We start from the raw sequence: 20,434 nt of genomic DNA, 5'->3' as shown, positions 1-20,434 counted from the left end.
CTCTCTCTCTCTCTCTCTCTCTCTCTCTCTCTCTCTCTCTCTCTCTCGCTTGTTCAGTTGCTTGACTAGATTTTCTTCAATTTATTTGTTATAATACATTATTATGTTCGTTTAGGTTGTTAAGCATTTTAACACTTAACTTGCATTATCGCGTGTGTTATCTCTCGAATGTATGGTCGGCTGTAGCATACACAGAACAACAATAACTTCATTTAAACGAAGTGGTGGCAAATTGAAGTCAGTAGTAACAAAGGCCAGTGTGAAGCCGGCATTTCGTGAATGGATGTGTCGTGTCATGTCAGTGCTTATGTTCGTGTGGTTTATTTTTTGTTTCTCTTCGCTTTGTTTCGATTTTTCCTGTGTTTGTGTTGGGTCCTTCTTCAATGATTCCGATTCCCCATACCCAATTCCATTCCGCATTCTCTCTTCAATTCTTTCTGCGTAACAACGTCGCTGCGCTTCTTTTTTTTGTCAATTATTTGTATGTGTTTTTTATTTTTATATTTCAATGATTTAATTTATGAAAAGTGTTAAAATTTAAAGCGCTTTTATTTTGCATGCAATCACGCGAACACCACTTGAATGCATGTCTTTTGCTTATTTTTCATACAAATTTAAATTCAATGTTTACACAAAATCATGAATGAATTTGCAGCGCGTCGCTGTTTAAACCGTTTTATTTAAAACGGGTGTTTTTATTAATTAACAAATAGATTCGTGTTTATTCGTGTCAGAGCAATTAAAATAGGGGGGAGGGGTTTATTCCCACACATTTGTTATTTGTATTTCGAAAATGCTTATTCGAAATTTAGTACGCCACATAAAATGGCACAAAATGTCGACCATGTCGATCAGATATCACCGGCATTGATTCTGAAATGCGAAAAGCACGGGATATAGTTGCGAATAACTTGTCGTTGATCAAAAACTTCCTCTTGTGACCGATTCGCATTGATGAAGTTTTACAACGTGACTGAACGCGTTGAAATGAGCGCATAGGCGATGGAGAGGCGAAAAAAAAATTGAAAATAAATCAAGTCAACGACAGTTCAAGTAAAACGAACAAAGCCTGGGTTCAGAGATTGAATTGATAATTGTATTTTGGTCGTTTTTTTTTGTTCCGGTCTACAATTGGCTTGGGCTGCAAGCAGGCACGTGTATACATCTATTATATATTTGAGTCGAATATTATATAGAAAAAAATGCTGAATTTTTTTTTCATATCCAATGTGATTTTATTGCTCTCGTCATCATTTCTTTCTTTTTGCTATTTTCCATTTAATTTCTTTAGCATGTGTTTTTTTCCGCCCCATTTTTCGCTCTCTCTCTCTCTCTCTCTCTCTCTGCATCTGGCTGTGTCGGTGGTGAATTTTATAACATTTACTTGGATAATTGCATTCAATATGCATTGTATATTCTATGGGAGAAGATGAAGGCGACGACGGAAAAATCATGTTCGCTGGAAACATCATCGTGCCAATAACTTCGGTCGCAATTGTAATCATCATAGCCATTACAACAGTTATCGAAATCAACCGACCATTCGACACGTTTTTGAATGTCGTGCCAATGCTTTGCCCATGTCCTGTGTGTGTGCAGACACATTTCATGCACACATTTCTTCGTCAACATTTTTTTTCCCGCTCCCATTATTGTCATCAATGATTCGTTTTAAGTGTGTTTTTTCTTTCAATCCAGAAGAAATACGAAAATATAGAATAAAAATTGATGAGAAAATCTATAACATTTTATAATCACGAAGGACACGATGATACTGGTGGCAGGAGTCGAGATGAGACAAAAAACAACGCATTGCAATGTGGTTGGTTTGTGGCGCACTTTTTTGTGTCTGTCTATGTGTCTCTCTTTTGCTGGATGGCCTGTGCTTGAAAAAGCCATTGAAGACACACTGACAGACCGACCAAATACAGTGTACGCGCAGAGAAAATGTAATTAATTGTGAATGTGTATGCTTCTGTGCATCGACTCTGTCAGTTTTTCTATTTCTTATTTTATTTCCTTTTTATTCGATATCTGTTTTGCCCTGGACGCGACTACTGTCAATTTGTCAATTTTCAGCATGTTCGAAGGTGAACGGCAGAAAAAGAAATACTTTCCTCTGCTTCCCCATTTCATTGTTGTAACGCGATTTTCCACTCACCATTCGAAACATGGTATTTTTATGCCTGGACGATTTATCACCCATTTTTCTTTTTCAATTTCTATAAAAATAAATACACAAATAAGTGTTGCAAGTCTTGCGGAAACTGATTATTAGGAAATATGATCGAATTGTAGGTGGAGCGCAAAACATGTACTCATTTCATTAACTAAGAAATGGTTGGAGCCGTCTAAAAAGAAAAACACTTATTTGAAAAGAAAAAATGAGAGAGTTTATTTTCGCCCACTACGATGAACACCAATGAAATGCATCGAACGCTTACGACATAAAACATAAAAAATTTGCCCGCTATTTGGTTCGACGACTTATGCAGCAGTTACAAGCGAAATCCCAGCAAAGTGATAATCAACAGTTCTGTTATTATTGAAATGGGTTGGATGAAAGTCTCGCTTTTGGTATTCATAATTGTCACTTAAAAAAAAATGCGAGACACAAGAAATCCCATCGAAGTTTAAAATGCGGAAAGCACAGTCGCTTTTCTTCATATCCATAAAATTTATGTTGTGTTGTGCGGTTATTGTTGTTGCTGCTGTTGCCGCAACAAATCGCAATGGCACATGGATTATTCATTCGATGAAAAATGAACAGAAACAAACGCAGATTTTGTTTTTGTATCCCTGTACTTTAATTGAATTTTAAGGCTGATGTTGAGTTCGGTCACCCAAATAATTTGATATATTTTTATTCTTTTCTTCATTTCACATGGCCACCATTTGCTCCCATTGAGACCAGAAAAGAAAAAAACACAGACCGGGTGAAAAATGCTCTCCGGATTTGGAGCGCTGTTTTAAAAATGTGTTTGACTTTATTTTTTAATGTATTTATCGAAATTATCCATACGGGCAATTCGTGGGGGAAAAAACATTCGTAAATGTTTGAATGTGTTCGTGCATATCGCATAAAGTGATTGGGATGTGTAAATCAACGAATATTTCATTGTCAACTCGTTTTACAAAATTTACATATTTTTTCCCCCCAATTCGGCCATATAGTATGGTACCATTTTATTAGAAAAAATTTCGTTGATTTCTATGCCAAAAAATAGATAATGAAGAGTGAGTTGACGATGAAATTGCCGGATTGCTACTATTTGCATGACATTTTTTGTTCACCGTAGCTATCTAATGTTGAAAATTATATACTATATATAGATAAATGGATTCGATTCTAAATTACGTGCATTCGAATAGAAACAAAAACAAAATCCGGAAGAAAAATATACACAAAATCAAAATATTTTATATCGTTAACGTTAACGAATGGATGCGACTGTAAAATGTAGCACAACGAAATGGCTGACGGCAAAATTTGGTCGTCAACAACGCGCGCGCAAAACGCGGTAATCAAATGGCATGTGTACAAAAAGTTAGTATGCAAACAATATTTAATAACTTAATTACTTGTGCACAGAATTTTCGCGCTGAATAAGTGATACGACATCAATCGCTTCGACATGAATAATTTCATTTTCGCACCAATTTTTCTGGTAATTTTTGATCTGTATTTTGCCGCCAACAGAGAGTGAGCGAAAAAAAGCCATAGCACAGTAGGCGGCATCACTGATAAACACATATATCAATATTGTGTCCGTAAATTTGTATAAATTGCATCAATGACAATCAAATCAGGCTGAAGTGATGCCATCCATGCAATTTAGTAATTTAACGCTTAAGTGTATTAGTTGTTTATTGTGCAGCGAAGTGGATGCATCGCATTTTTATACATAAAATAATGTGGCATGTGTTTTCCACTTCCAGTCAAACGTAATCGTTTAACCATATTTTTTTTTGCGTGTACTATGCCGCTCATCGCATGGCATGATATTTCATTCACTGTCACTTGTCGGATGATGGAAATTCGCTCATCTTCATTTGGTCATGGAGGTTCATGCGAGAGAAATCACGTGTATACAAACCATTTATTATTCGAGGATATTTATTAATTTTCGCATACAATCGGGGTGAGAGTCTCACCGTGAGATCGAAGGGTGGGAGAGAGAGGAAAAGTAAATAAAATCGATTTTCATTTGCATACGTAGAATATATTGACAATTATACATATGGTATTTGGAGGTGTTTTGCCTAAATCACAATGTTGGCTTGCAATATTGAATCGCATTTTGGTTTACGATTATGATGTGCATGTTCATGTGAGTGTGCGGGTTATTACAGCAAAGAAACACGAGACGAGAGATGTTAAATTTTTGATTAGATTAGTTTCCGTTGAGCCGATCGATTATAAAATATGGATTGGTTGATGTGAAAATAAATTCAGGGCACACACAGGACATTCGACACAACGAAGTGCCGAAATGAATTTCTCGGAAATTCAAATCAAGCGCGCGTACGGGGTTTTCGTAAACAAGAATTCGATTTGAACGAAGCGAATCGAAAATATATCGATGATTTATTCATTAAAATCAGTTGTTTGCTAGTAATCAGTCAATAAAATGTGAAAACGACATTCATTAACGGAGTGTAGTCTAGGCTGAATGGCGACGACGATGAAAACAGCAACTACGGCAGCGGTAACGATGGTCGTCGTTGCATCGATAGTTACATCAATATATTTATCCAATTTGTGCATTTCATCAATTGATACGGATGGCGGGCTGATTTTGACGACGAGAACAGAGGAAAAAATATGAGTGCCACACACACAAGAGCATTTCAGTTTTGGCATTTATTCATTCAATCAAAAGTCACTTCGGTGTCACTCATTAATGAGACGATAATTATAATTTTATCACAATTTTCAGCTAATTATTTTATTAAGCTGAGTGATTATAATTAACTTTTGGCTGAAGCTCAATATTTTTGAGCTTTTGTGTGTGTCACCGACATGTGCCACATCGTACACTATCTACAGGGGGTACGCGCATCGTTCGGCTTTTCGACAACGCGGTTTGAGGGTTTCAATAGTGCAAAAAAAACCGGTAATATGCATTGCACAAGTATTAAAATAACATTCTCATCGCATGCATTTCGGTTGTCCTGCATCAAAAATTGTCACGTGTAACATAATGTTAGGCCACACACCGAATGGAAACGCATCCATAAAACCAAAATTCGCTTGAATTGAAAGAGGCACCCAACCGTTTGCACCGCATTCGTTTTTGTTTAGTAAATTTTGTCATTTACTTCCATAGTAATTTTGATTAAATCGGATATGTTTTCGAGGCAACACTCGCAATTTTTAGTTTACGCCGAAAAATGCCATGGAATTCCGAAAATCTGCGTTGTCTTATAATTAATGACTCAAAAATGGCGAGTAATTGGCACATAAACAACACAATCGGATAAGAATGCATGAAGCGGATGCGTACGTTTCATGGAAAACATTTTAGGAGAAAAAAAACACTGGTTGGTGGTAGCTTTATTCACTCCCTCCATCTCTCCTAACCATCAGCCGTTGATTAAATGATGAATTAATTATTTAGTTATGAAATAGATTTGAATGTGTTTAAAGAATTAATTTGTATATTCTTTTAACTTAGCTTAAAAAAACCCATTGCACCGCAGAATGTGTTTTAACGAGCAAGCGATGTGGCGATTTGATTCTCTTTTCTTTAAAGTTCACGCACTTACCTTTGGGAAGGAAGAGAAACAACGAACAACTAAGATCATTCACCAATTATCAAAACAGCTAAAACGATCAATAACACTTTCTCCTTTACGTTCAAAAAACGCACTCACTCATTATCCAATAATCAAATTGAACGATATCAAAACTGAAAGCACAACGTGAAAAACAAAAATCTATGCTACGCGAAGGCGTGCCACAATTTAACGAAAAAAAAGAAGCCATACTACTTGATAATCAATTACAAAATCATACAAACGGTGTAATTCGCGCGCCGCAACAATCGGTTGCAAATAGGCATTTCAAGAAAATTGGCAAGAACGTTTCTCTCTTACTTACCCCGTTATCAGTTGAGTAATTGCTAATGATATCTTCTTCTTGTTTGATTTGAATGGAATCGACGGCGATTGGATCGAAATCATCCGCATCGTATTCGGCCGCACTTTCAAGGAAATCATCTTCGGCTTCGCGCATCGAATTATAGGCTAGTTCATCGGTTGGTGTGTTTTGTGGCGATTCTGATTTTTGGCTTGTGTCATTGGCGGTCATTTTGGCTTGTTTGGCTGGCTGCAGTAATGATTCGTCTTCGATCAAAACCAATGACTCAACGGATGATTCGCGTTTTAATAGCCGATTCACTTTGTTGGATTTTTGCATGTCCGCTAAAACGTCCGCATTTGAGGTGGATGGCTGTGGTTCTTCGTTGCTTGTGTCAATTTGTGCTAGTCCTCGTACATGAAGCGCCTCAGCGACAAGCAACAACGATGTAATCTCCGGTTTGCTTACATTTATTTCACCCTTGTACATAAACTCGAGAATTTTGCGTAAATCCTTTAGCGGAACGTCTTTCATGATGATGACTGGATGTGTACAGGGTGTTGTTGTGAAAATTTCTTGAAAATATGAACTACTTGCCGACAACACCATTTTATGTGCCTTGATTAATTGACCCTCACACGCAAGTGTCACATCCACAAAGCATTCGTCAAGAAATAGCCGCTCAAACACATCCAACATATTCGATTGGAAATTATTCCAACGCAAGCAAAATGCTGCCTGCGATTCCACATTTTGGCTAAGTTTCATGGGTATTTTGTCACTTATATTTGCGGTCACTGACATATCGCTTCTACTTCTTCTCTCTTTTTTTCTTTCTTCTCGCTTGGTTTCGATGCGCCGTGTTTTCCCCTGCACCTTCTCACTCAGCCTTGATCTTTTCGAAATCTGAAACATCAACAAATAATAAAGACAAATGAAGTAGGTAAAATACAAAGTATAAATCTATGCTCTACCAAAAAACTAATTATAATTAGTTTTTTGGTTCTATAATTATAAATCTATTGACTAGATCGAGAGGAGAGTATGTGAAAAAATTCTAATATATTTTGAAAGAGGAGAGTATGTTTTCTAATGATTCTGTTGGCGTTAAAGTAGAGTATGTTGTAGTACCGTCTAGCCTCTGCGGTCTTCACGGTTTTCGCGCAACTGATAGGAGATAACAACATGGTGTCTTCGGCAAAGTTGTAGTACTTGAGGTCTTCTATAACACTGCTGAAAACATCTATCTCTTATCTCTTATCAGTTGCGCGTAAATCGCGCACATAAAAAAGCAAATTTCATATAGAACTTTTTTTTTCTTATCATTTTTCGCGCTTTTCGCGGAACTGATAAGAGATAAGAGATAACTGACTTCAGCAATGTTATAGAAGACCTTGAGTGCTACAACTTTGCCGAAGACACCAAATTGTTATCTCTTATCAGTTCCGCGGAAACCGTGGAAAACCGCGAGGACCCGCCAAAAATGAACATACTCGCCTTTAACCATTTTTGAGTCGAAAGAAACTTACTCTTCTCTTTCATAACAAAGTCAGATGAACTTACTCTCCTCTCGATCTAGTCAATAGAAATCGTGTGAACTTCATTTTCGAAGTATTTTTATTTTCTGAATACAATAACAACAACAAAATTTGATTTCGGAACTACCTTCAAACCGGGGCCTCAAGCAGTTTACAAATGAGTTTTTATAAATTGTTTCGTTAATTAAACTATTTTAATGACACATGCTCATAAGCAACAACGAGATTTGGTATGAGTTTCGGCATTTAGCTCTTGAATTTTACCATTTCATTTTTACCGTCTCTCTCGCTCGCCCTCTCTGTCTCTATATCTCATGTGATATGATTTCATAAGCGCGACCAACGATTATAATAAATTTATTATTCGAAATTGTGTCGGTCGGTCTTTTTGTTTTTGTTTTTCTTTTTTTAATTCTTCACCGTTTTCTCGCTTTGATTCGGCTCCTAATTTGATGCTTGAGCAAAGTCGACTGAGAACCAGAAAATACATGTATGCGACACAGCATTTTGAAAGAAGGATGTTGTCATATGAGCGCGCAACTGTTTTTAAATGCTATTTTAATTAATATCGAACTTTTACATATTTTCAACATAAAACTTATTCGAATCAAGGGAATCAGCAGTAGGTATTAAATGACCCATGGTATTGGTTTAATCTCTGTGTGAATATGGTTTGTTTGTAATGTGCAAATTTACAATATTTGTTGTTATTGATGTGGTTGTTGTGTGTTTCAAGCGTGGAAATCGGAACAAAATTCTGATTAATCATCGATAAAATCGATGAAATTATGAAGATTACGAAATTATTGTGAAAAATTATTAAAATTAAAGCAGGTGTCATTGGTATTAGTTGCGATTGTAAGCATAAGTAATGCCCAATGAAAATCACCGTTATTCGTTAAATTAAGAGTTTCTTCAATTGAAGTCACTGCACCATTTGTGGCTACTGAAATGAAGTCATCCGCCACAGTGTCCTTGGTGTTATACGCGTTGAGGAAGTTTCATAGATTGCCATCTATCAATCTGCATAATCCGACATATCAGAAGCTTATTCAATTAGTCATTTGGCATATGATCATTAATGCGCGTCCACTTTGTTTGCTCATTAACTGCGCTAAATATTCATGGAATTATAGAAATAGTTAAATCTTCTTTTTTCTAATTTTCTTTGGGTGTTTTGATTGTTGTTGTTCGTATGCAATGCACATGCGCACGGCCAATCAATTAAGAAAACTGAAGACTTTATCTCACGCGGTACAACAGCAATTTCCATGCGAGAATATCGATATCGAAGCTGTTTGTAAACACACACATAAAATGCGCGATGCATTTTTACGAAAACAAACCAGAGAAGAAGAAGAAAAAAATGAAATACTGATTCTCATATAATTGGTTTTCGCTTCGACTGTGTATTCGTTCTTTATGGAAATCAGTTATTTATTGAATATTTTAATGAACAATTTAGTAAATATATTTGGTGGACGATGGTGCAATGGTCCGGTTCGGTCTCAATGCTGGTGAAAATGGAATGAACGAGCGTAACACTTGTACAAGAGGATTATGTTTTTATTAATTACGCTCTTTCTTCGTATTTTAAATTCAGTTTCTCTGGTTAATTTGTCGTTTCGTGCTATGGCCACCATTTCGACATTGACAACATTTTATTGAGTCGCGAATAATAGCAATAATCATGATATTGCATACAGTATTCTTTATTTACCCGCTCGCAGCAACACTGTGACACATGATCATGCGAATCGAATGCTTTCTTCATTCCGTATACACACTCAGACTGTATGTGGTAAATAATAATAATATATACACATTCTCATTCTCACATTTTTTCCAATTCTTATATTTAATTACACGGATTTCTTGGTTTTAATTTCGCTTTATTGGCCATGTACGATTGGTTCCCCTAAGCGGTCGGTCAATATGTTTTTGTGCGCATTTGCGGTGAATGTCGAGAGAGAGAGAGAGAGAGAGAGAGAGAGAGAGAGAGAGAGAGAGGAAAAAGTGGAAAAAAGTGAGAAAGATGTAATTTAATAAGCAGCCTTTTTATCGATTTGTCTGGCAAATAAGCGCACATCGATATTGACTTGATGATGCGGCATTTACTTAACACACACGCACAATCGCCCGAAATTATAAATGGAAAGACGAAATAAAAATAATAATGAAAAGAGAGAAAAGGAATTGAAATTCAGCAGAGAGCTCTCAATAAGACGATTTAATCATTATTATGTACGGAATATTGTAAACAGTGGTACAAAGCGGGCAGCACAGAGAGAAACAAATACACTGAAATTGGAAGACCAAGATGCCAATTGTGCATTGCCTCAAATAAAATGCGATTGGTTTGTAATGAATTGAAATTATTTCCTGAGTTCAAAACGGGCAAAGAAAAAAAGACAGACTAAATTTTGAACAACGTGGACGCGCACACATATTAACCAAATTAACAGTCGCAGACGTATATCATACAAAAAGAAAAAAAATCGAAGATGTTAAACAAATCCAAGCCTACTGCATCCATTTCTCTATGCCCACGAAAAAAAGCAAGAAATAACAATTATGTAAATTCATATTTTGTTAATTTATAATCGAATTTTCGCATTTTTTTCCCGAATTAATACTTTTATTTCAGTTGTGCTTTTTATTCGGCATTGGTTGTGCGATTGCATCGGATTTCGTATACCGAAAATTATATGGCATCGCATAATTTTCAATAATCACATGATGCTCATGTTTTACTCGTGGTTTCTTTACCAATATCGACGCTCTCTTTTTTCGCTCTCTCTCTCTCTCTCTCTCTCTCTCTCTCGTTGCTGCTGTTGTTGGCTTACTTTTTGTTTTAATTTCATTTTTGGCAATCGGCATATAAGTTGCATCGTGTGCACCATTAGGCAAATTGTACCACTCGACACTCAATATGATTTGTATTCCCGCGTACGAATGCACCGCTCGTTCTCATGCACACAAAATATATTATTATTAAAAATATGGTTAAATATTTTTTCGGGTTTTCATTCGATGCGTTGAACCAGTTAAATGTTCGTTTACATTAAAGTTTCGGTCGTTGCATACACCGAATTCGTGATTCAATTTCTTATTGACGATTTTATCGATGTAATGACGATTTCAAACGAATATATTCATTGTCGTTGAATGCACCGATTCAATCATTATAAAAAATACCGTTTGCGTCAAGTTATCACCAACAATTATCTACACATCTGAACGACACACGAAAAGTGAACACTTTTAAATAGTGTCCGCAATATGCATTACACCTTTCGACATGATGCCGTTAAACTTTTGCATTTTCGTTGATTTTGTCGCCCGAACGTATTTATTAACGCAAATTCGGCAACGCATCGATTACAATAATACTCGAAATGATACCTTTTTTTGGTTAAGCAATAAATAATTGAATCCATTTCAATGATTCAGAAGGAAAAAAAAGAGAAGAGAAGAAGGTAAAAGTTTAGGTTGATATTTCCCACATCGATGGAACGTGAACAACGGCCATTTATTTTATTTATTAAATTATTCCGCTTTAGTCAACTCAATGAGATTATTTATGAAATTGCTTTTGGTCGAAAACGACGATGGATTTTTTTTTCTTGGAATGAAATCGCCATCATCATTCGTTTCAGTTGCGACATTGTAATTATTTGGCATAAACGAACACAAAAGATTCATTAGAAGCCAATCGATTTATCTTTGGCCATTCATTACATTTTTGTTTCGTGCGTTACATTTGCCCGTTTACTCTAATTAAAATGGAAATGTAAAATGTAAATTGTAAAATCTGATTATTTTTTTTTAATGCGAAACAAAAAATTAATATCGTCATTAAGAATATGCCCTTCATTTTAAATATTAGCGTTGATTGGATGGAAATTAAAATTGAACTTGTTTTTCAACACATACGTTTGTGATGCATTTTAAGCAATTAAATAATACACTTGTTCCATAAATCATCTGATTGATGGCCATGAAGTATCGACAAGCTTTTACATTGAACTCCTCCGAAAAAGGAGTGGAAAGAAAAAACAAATGGCCCCCAAAAAAAATTCATAGGATTCATGCAGCAAAAACAAGTGGTGTGTTCTGGTCTCGCCAGGATTTACAAATAAATTGAAATCGACAAAAATCGCTGGAAATCGCGATGGGGTGAAAGGAGGAGAGACAGAGCACACTGTTTAAATTGATTCACGTTCGGATGCTGGGAAAATGTGTGATTTTGTTTGCATTCAAGTGCATGATGAACAAATATGAAATTGTTGATGGAGCCAATTGGCGTTTAGCATGTTTGCACATCAATATAAAATCGACGGTTTGATAGCGGTATCATTGCATCGAATTGTGATATGTTGTGAAAAATAAACAGTGTCGGATGGCAACGAACGAGAAAAAAAATAATATACCGCGAACTTTCGCAGCAACGGTTAAATGAGAGTGCCGTCGACGGCAACAGAAATGGTGGCGGCAATGGCGACACTGGTGATGGTGGCAAAATGCAATTGCAGATTTTATTGTTCGACTGATGGGCTTAACAGCCCATTAAAATTGTGTTGCAATTCCAAATATACAACACACAATTTTGGCCGCAAAATATCTATTTAAAGGCGGAAAACACGCATTTTTGACCATGAAAAACATTAATGAGCTCCATCGGGCGAAAATTCCAAAATGCAGTAGCACATGAATACCGAAAGAAATAGCACAAAAAACGACTACAGTTGGTAATCGTTACAAGATTTGCTCTTTTGAACCATTTCACCGCCCTACTTCTTAAGAATTGAATTTGGCTTCGTCGAAAATCTAAATTGCCTGATCGATTGACTGGATGATATGATAAATTGAGAGTGATTTTCCGCCGCACAAACACTGTGGCCGCTCTTGTGGTGGGGGGTGGAGAGGCGATGGCGAGAGTGCACATTTGGTTGAATGGCGGTGTGAGAGAGTGTCAATCGGTGCGTTTGATGCACTTCTGATTGCCGTTGTGCTGCAACAAGTATAAATAGTAAAAATGTGTGCGGTCATTTGCTACGTATGTTATTATTATTTCAATTTTGTGTTTACCGGTAGATAATTGAAAAATGCACAGATTCGTGGCACAGAAAAATGAATGCCACAAAATCCGCAACACCAAACCGAACATACAATAACAAACGCCCTGCCCAACACCCTGCAGCACACCGAGGTAGAAGTAGCAGCAACAACACTGGACTGCAGTTTTACACACAAAAAAAATGACATTCCACACGTAGAGCGAGTGCAGAGAGTGTGGCAGCCGGTGCAAGGGTGATAAAAATACGAAATTTAAGGCGAATAACGGCCTATACAGATAATCAACACTACCAATTACGGTACTACGCAACAGCAACAACAACAAAAAATCAACATTAAATAAATGAGTGAATCTGGTTGAGAAGCAATAGTAAATGGTGGCAGTAGTAGTTCAAGCATGCACGTTTCACATGCAATACAAATTGTATGCGTGTGAACTCTGACACTTTTTTGCGATACATATAATTTTTGTATATTTGGTTTGACTCTTGTGCGTGCGTTCGTAAATCTCTTTTTTCTGTTGTTGTTGTTGTTGTTGTTGCTGTTGTGAGCGTACAAAATGAAATTCATGTGATAAATTATCGATGTGAATTACCCACGTTCAACAATTTAATAACTGCACTTTGATTAATTAAAATCCTGTTGATTGGCACTTTTTTTGCGCGCTATGCCCTAACCGTGTGAACTGTTCTGCATACCGATCAACGGTGTGTGGTGCAACTGTACGGTTTTACGGCTTTATTAAATTCAAGTATTTATCGGGTTGCTAAAGCATTTTATGATCTAAAATATCAGCGCGTTTTAATGACGGATTTTTCCTGCCGAAAGCTTCATCGCAGACGACTGAAAAAAGGATTATCCATTTCAATGGTACAGAAGAGAGAGATAGAGAGAGAGAGAGAGAAAACCTCACTTTGCGGCTTTAATTCCATTGATCGCACAATTTCAAAAGGAATGTGCGTGCTTAGACGAGAGAGTCGCACTTGAATAACCGCCAAACACAAAAAACAGTTATCGACACAACACTCAACTTGTGAGTTGCTTTTGTGATTTACACTTGCATCATCAACGTCATCATTCACAATGCCTAAAGCTGCGATTGGAAAATTTTCAGCCAGCTAAGAGAGTGAGAGTGAGAGAGAGAGAGAAATTTAGAGCTACAAAAACAACGAGTCGCTCTTGAGTGCTTTGATTGTATTCCATTCCCATTCAATAGGAAACGAAATCGACGAGTGCCACATAAAATGCGAGTGAGACAGTGACAGAGCAAGGAATATCCCGTATTTTGAGCCTTTGACTTAACGGCGACACACATACTCACACACTCACACACATTCAAACAGAAAAAAAACGCGACAGTTTTTCATCAACGATACAAAGGATTGCATATATGCCCTTTTTCAGCGGCTTCATTCTCTCGCTCAATATCATTTGTTTTACTTTTAATTTTTTATGCCTTGGCCATCTCTTTCACCCATCTAGTCGTTTGTACTTATCCCTCTTTTTCATTGCTTCGCTTCAATCTCTTCTCTTTCCCCATCCCCTCGGTCTCAATATATATATATATATATGCATTTCGACTCTTTTTCGATCCGATTGCATGCATCCGCATTTCGATGTGTCAATTCGGTGATAGTGTAGCATTTTATGCAGCCAGTACTCATGTTCAAGCGCATATGAAATACATATATGTATCCGTTGCTGCCTCGACGCATCTGTACCATATGCAATTTGAATTTTTCTGCAGAATGAGAATATCTCCATTTTCCGCGTCTACACATTTCATCGTCATTTCACCGCCGTCGCACTATCGACATTATTCGCGGCTTCTTTTGCAAAACTCCACTCTCGCTTTCTCTTATGCACCCACACTACCGGCGCATCGTAATGCATCCCTCTTGATTTCCTTTTCTCTCGTGCTGTACAGCATGTCAAGCGATTTTCTGTGGCTGTTTTGCCCACTAAATACAGGACAGAACACATTTCATGTCATTTTCCACTATATTATTGATAAAAATGTCATCTTGCTTCAAGCATTTATATTTTGATGTTTGCCTATGTGTCTTTTTAGCACTACATGAAATGTAGAGCTACTAATCTGCTTTTTTTCTAGATACTTTTTGAGTGTTGAAACAAATTATGGTGAATTTGAATTTTATGCTCATATATTTTATTCTATTTAAAACAGTGGCAGTAACGACGAATAGGTGCATAATATCTCAAAGCGCCAATCAAATTTTTATTATCAAATGTTTTTTAAAAATTACATTGATTTTTCGTATAATATTTTCTGAGTCTTAAAGTGATTTTAGATTCGAAGCTCATATTATTTATTTAATTTAAACCAAAGGCAGTATATTTCAAAAAAAGAAATTAAACCAAGATCTTGTAATTCATTTTACAAATAAATATATCACTTCAAAGTTACTTTGATGAAATACATTTCATGTAGTGCGCCAAAAAATAGTTTGTTGTGAAACAACAAAATAGATTAAGTAACTGAAAACTCAAGAACGCAGAGCGGAGCGAAGTTGGTTTTATCCTCCTAACTTTTTTATGCTCACCCTTTTGCTCTCTCTCGCTCTCGCTATCTCTCTCTCCCACATCTCTTGCACAATTTTCGTTGGATTGAAAAAAAGCGTTGTCGCGCGAATAAAAATTGAAAACAAATATGCGGTGTATATAATGTGCAAAGTGCTGGATACGGAATGGAAGGGAGCCGATTGAAAAACATTTGACGCAATAACGCACATACAGACGTGTTATTTTGCAATTTAATAACCATTTAAATGTGATGTGCTCGAGTGCGAAGTGCTTTTTTTCATTTCCACCACCAATAACGGCAACAAATGCGAAATCAATTGATATATTTGCGGTTTAATCGACATGCACATTTTAAATAAAATCGTTTATACTCTCTCTCTCTCATTTTTACCCTCTCTTCTTTGCGGGCCTCTTTTTTCCTGAGTGCATGTGTGCATGTGTCGGTGTCGTTGTAGCGTCACAGAGGTATACATTTATGAAATGGCATCCATATTTCATGTATTTTCATGCGAAGGGCTTTTTAGATTGAGACACGATGATTTTTTTCTGAATTTTCATACGCGGAATTGAGGGATGGGCGAGTGGCTACGCGTAAAAGAGCTTGATGACAGCAAAAACTGATTGAAACATACACCGAAACAATTAAAGAATATTGAAGCGCGTTTGTGTCATGAAGTAAAAACAACAACGAAATTCCAATGCAAGGCTTTTGCATATAATTCAATATTTGCATGTCTATCACTGTGTCTTTTTTTCTGTTCACCAAATGAAATGCACTTCTTGATGCAGTGACAGCAACAACAAAATATTGACACATTTGGCATTCACTAAATGTATTTATGTAAATAAATCTGGCGAGAAAATTCGAGCGACAGTGAAAAGAGACAATTTTTAATAACTCAATGCTTTAATTCAGCGGACCAAATTACAACAACATCAATTTAGTATAGCAAAAACAAAATCGCCAATTCTACAGTCCGAAACCAAGAATCTTTGACACTAATGCCGTGTTTGCGATGGTAAAATTGCTTAATTTCGTTAAATAGATGAACATTTTCACGTGTTTATGGCTCAACATGTGATCCTGCATCGGCGGATATACAACAATAACATCCCATTCGATTTCCCACAGCGAATTCGCGCTGTGTCATCGGTCGTCAACAATGCACATTCTTTCAATTAAGGTAGGCACATAAATGAATAAATGTCATATTAATGCTCCTTCCGTTTTCCTATATCGGTTTGTGCCATTGCCTTTACATTCTTTTGTCCACTTATTCGGCGGGTTATTCAACTCAGCAGTTTGCAATTGCAAACATGTTGTTTTTTTATTTTTATTTCGGTGTTCATTATGCAAATTATGCCATAGCTACACAACACAAACGAAATACAGATTTACTGAAGAAGAAAAAATACAATCGAAACTAAAAAAGAGAGAACAGAAAAAAAAACCGAACAGAGAGACGGAGAAAAATAACGGGAGAAATGAAATTAACGTCATACAAAACGCCCATCTGTCACAAAATCCATGGATTATTTGTAGTTTAATACTGCAATTGGGTTTTCCTGTTTCCCTATTTCGTGTGGTGTGTCATTGAGAAAGAGAGAGAGAGAGAGAGAGAGAGAGAGAGAGAGAGGAGAGAGAGAGAGAAAAGAACTCAATTGTCGTCAATCGATTTCAAATGTTTTAATCATAACAACAACAGCACCAATAATGGCTAGAGTAGTCGAGCATTACCGCATTCAAACATAACAAGTTCGTATACAAACAACCCACTTCCCATTTTTGACTAACATAGCAATTTGAATAAATGATGATGAAAAAAACACGAAAATAAATAGGCAAAATGAAACGACAATTGTCATATCTCTATTAGAAATGTGAATTGAAAACAAATGCAGGGGAAAACAAGTAATCCCCTTTTCATTCTTTTTTTAAAAAAAAAACCTTCAAATAAAATTAGTTTAACTTTGATAATGAATTAAGTGCAAAAGTTATGCGGTTCAACCGAGAGTGTCCCGCAGATTGTTTTTCGCATGCATTCTGCGGTATGCTGAGTGCACTTAGCGTAAATGTTAATGAATTGCGATTTGCATACTACAATTTTTACATTTAATTTTTTTGTTCGGTTTTTACGTTTCATCACACACACTCAAACAATGGCCCATTCCATGACTTGTGTACCATGCACTTTTTTTTCGCTCTCAATCATCTGATCGGTGCTTTACCACCGTAAAATTAATTTGCCAAAGCGAATTTTAGATAAATTCGTTGTATTCGTGGTGGACGAGATTTTTTTTCTCTACTTCTAAAACGTAGTGATAATTTAATTCCTTTTACATGTGTTGCACTGAGACCAAAAAAGTATATTAGTTTAACTGTGATGCCGTTGATTGATTGACTGATGTTCGTCACTCAAGCAAATATATTACTCACTTTTTTTTGGTTGCCAACACATTTTGCATGTTGTACATTTTTGAAAACAAACTGAATTAAACACTTTACATCGATTTGTTCTAAATGCTATGTCTATGGCAAAAAAAATGTGGTTATCCGGAGCAATAGATGTACTAGCAATATTTTAAATACCTAGGCTAAGCTATAGAGATTATGTAAACTAGTTTGCAAACAATTGAAACATTCACAATGCCGACATAGTCATCACAACATTTTTGCGATCAAACTTCAGAAGATTTTTTTTTTCGAAAATGTCAAAAAAATCCTATCATTCAAGCTGTTTACCAACTATAAATTTCAGACTGATGAAAGAAATCAGAGCAATACGAATATTTTGCAGTGATATGAAATAGAAACACTAAAATTTAATTTCTGAAAAAAGTATACGGAATTGATCGAAACGTAAAATTATTTGCTCAAATGGTCCGAGAGAGAGAGAGAGAGAGAGAGAGAGAGAGAGAAGCAGTCACCAAACAAGCGGAAAATGAAACGGCGATGTAAAGGAAGAAATTAAAAATTAAAAGCAATAATGGCACTAACAAATCTGAACGGGCTGGTCTCTGTGTGTTTGACTTTGAACGTGGTTCGTGCTGCGCACATTGGTCAGTAACATAATAATGGATCTATATATCTGCATGGAATGGTTTTTGATGGCATTCCATGCACGACATATGTCGTCGTAATTTTGAATTTAACATCTCTCGTTTATGTCTCTATTTCTGGTGCAGGCATTGCTATCAGCATCGCCACACACACACACACACACACACACACACACATAATCTGGGCTGGTGCTGGTAGGTTTACCGTATTCGCGCTCACTTCTATCAGTTCTTAGAGCTGAGGTCTTTGCCATCGCCATCGTCGTCGTCATCATCATCATCATCATCGGTTGTCGTCTGCATCGGCTTCATCGTTAAAAGCAAATTCAATACATTTACGTGCATTTATTGCAACCTTCGCGACCATTTAATTCGACTGCTGATGGCGAGCACTTCTATATTCAATTTTTTTTTCCGGAGTAAAATAGCGTATTTTTATGTTTTTGTTTACATTGTTTTATTTTCGAGTTGCGCGCGCTTTTTGGAAAAAAAAACCGACGAACTCACTCACTCTCCCTCGCTCGCCTATGTGTATGTGTGTCTCCCTCACACCGTCAAACGGTGAGTGCGTCTTTTACTTTTTTCGCATTAGATTTCTCGCAGCAAATAAACGTAAAAATCCCGGTGAGCTGCCGTTGCCGGGTTTTTTTTCTTCTCTTCTTCGTTTTCCATTGGCACTGGACGAAAAACGTATATTTGTTTTGCTTGTACACTTTTGTTTCTGTTTCATTAGCGATGTATGGTTGTTTGCAGTGCGTACACCGTACACGCTCTGTATCATTTATTTTCAGGAGTTTATTGCCTAGATATAAAGCGCCCGGACCGATTTACATATTGTAAAAAATCTCACGTATACACTTTGCGCTTTGTGTATCCAACAGTCGCCAAATAAATTCAATATACGAATTTTCATAAGCATTCAAAGTGAATGCATATCAGCAGCAAACTAGAACGTTGCACAGAGCATATTAGTACATCTCGCACTGATAGCACGAGACGAGAAAACAGCACCGCCATCAGCAGCAGCAACAGCAGCAACAACAAAAAATTGTGCGATACTTACGGTGAAATATGCCCAAGCTCGCTCGCAAAACGAAATACCCATACGTTAACTTATCGAAGTGGCAGGACTTTTTTCTATATTTCAGCACGACTGCATACGGAAATGGCCAGGTAAATAAAAAGAAAAATCTTTCGTCTGTTCGACAAAGACTAATAGAATAAAATATGGACGAATGTGTGTGCGCGCGACCGACGGCCATTGAATATGCAACGATCCACAAATTTTTCGAAACACCACACAAAAATGTTCACCACCACCTATCGTATTTTTCAAAAGAAACATACAACTCTTTTTTTTCTCGCTGTATCATTTCTGCATATACTGATTATAAATTTATCCGTTTGCTGTCATTTTTCGTGCGCTTTTTTCGCATATCGAATTTTATGCGATTTTCTGATGTCACCTTGGATGAATTTTTATTAGAAATTGCAAAACCAGTCAAAAAACCAACAGCGCCTAACTTAAGCCAAAATTTTATAACCAAATTAGAGCAAAATTTCAAAAAAGTTTTCTTTCATTCGGAAAAATACAGAAAAAGAACATTGTTTTCTCATCTCTAAATTCATTTAAATTAGTCCTTGAGAGTGCATGCACTGGGAGGCTGAAGTACATTCGATATGCATGATGATGACGGTGGATGATTTACATTTGAGCAATCGCGAAAGAATATGAATTACGTTCGCGCTAACTGATGGTGGTCATGCACATGAACATTCGAAGTAGGAATTACATCGAAGCACATTTTTTTCCCGAGATCGGCAGAGGTAGGTAGGGAGAGAGAGAGCGAGAGAGAGCAAGAGCAGGAGCGAAAGGGAAAAAAAGAGAAGAAAACAAAAAAGGAACGCAGTGTCCAGTCGTAAAACAGAACATAACATGAAATTCATAGAAAAAAACACCAACAAGATAAATAACGGTTATGTATTGGACACATCACAGACGATGGTGATGGACACTCTCATTTACATGCGGATGTTTTCTCCCTAAAAAGGGACACACCAACAATAGATGTAACTCGCGAAAAAGATGAAAAAAATAAGTCAATATACGAAATGACTCGTATCGCGCGCC

At 36.6% G+C, this 20,434-nt stretch overlaps 2 protein-coding genes across 5 annotated transcripts in view; one reads left to right on the top strand and one right to left on the bottom strand.

Annotated features, from left to right (window-relative positions):
- LOC129574036 (maternal protein exuperantia) overlaps positions 1-20,434 on the top strand; it is a 249,156-nt gene that overhangs the window by 83,700 nt on the left and 145,022 nt on the right. The gene's annotated exons all lie outside the window — the stretch shown is intronic.
- Positions 1-20,434, bottom strand: part of LOC129574034 (nucleus accumbens-associated protein 1-like) — a 48,293-nt gene that overhangs the window by 18,052 nt on the left and 9,807 nt on the right. For all 4 annotated transcript variants that reach the window (XM_055455339.1, XM_055455337.1, XM_055455340.1 and 1 more), the window contains exon 2: positions 6,104-6,988. In XM_055455339.1, the coding sequence (XP_055311314.1) occupies positions 6,104-6,886 (783 nt within the window). In that variant the 5' untranslated portion in view covers positions 6,887-6,988. The remainder of the gene's footprint in view (positions 1-6,103; positions 6,989-20,434) is intronic.

The sequence above is a fragment of the Sitodiplosis mosellana genome, unplaced genomic scaffold (genome assembly GCF_009176505.1).
Source record: "Sitodiplosis mosellana isolate CC-2019 unplaced genomic scaffold, AAFC_SMos_1.0 Smas_scaffold_6150, whole genome shotgun sequence".
Taxonomy (NCBI): domain Eukaryota; kingdom Metazoa; phylum Arthropoda; class Insecta; order Diptera; family Cecidomyiidae; genus Sitodiplosis; species Sitodiplosis mosellana.
The sequence above is the reverse complement of the archived record's forward strand: the minus strand, read 5'-3'. Positions and strand labels throughout refer to the sequence as shown.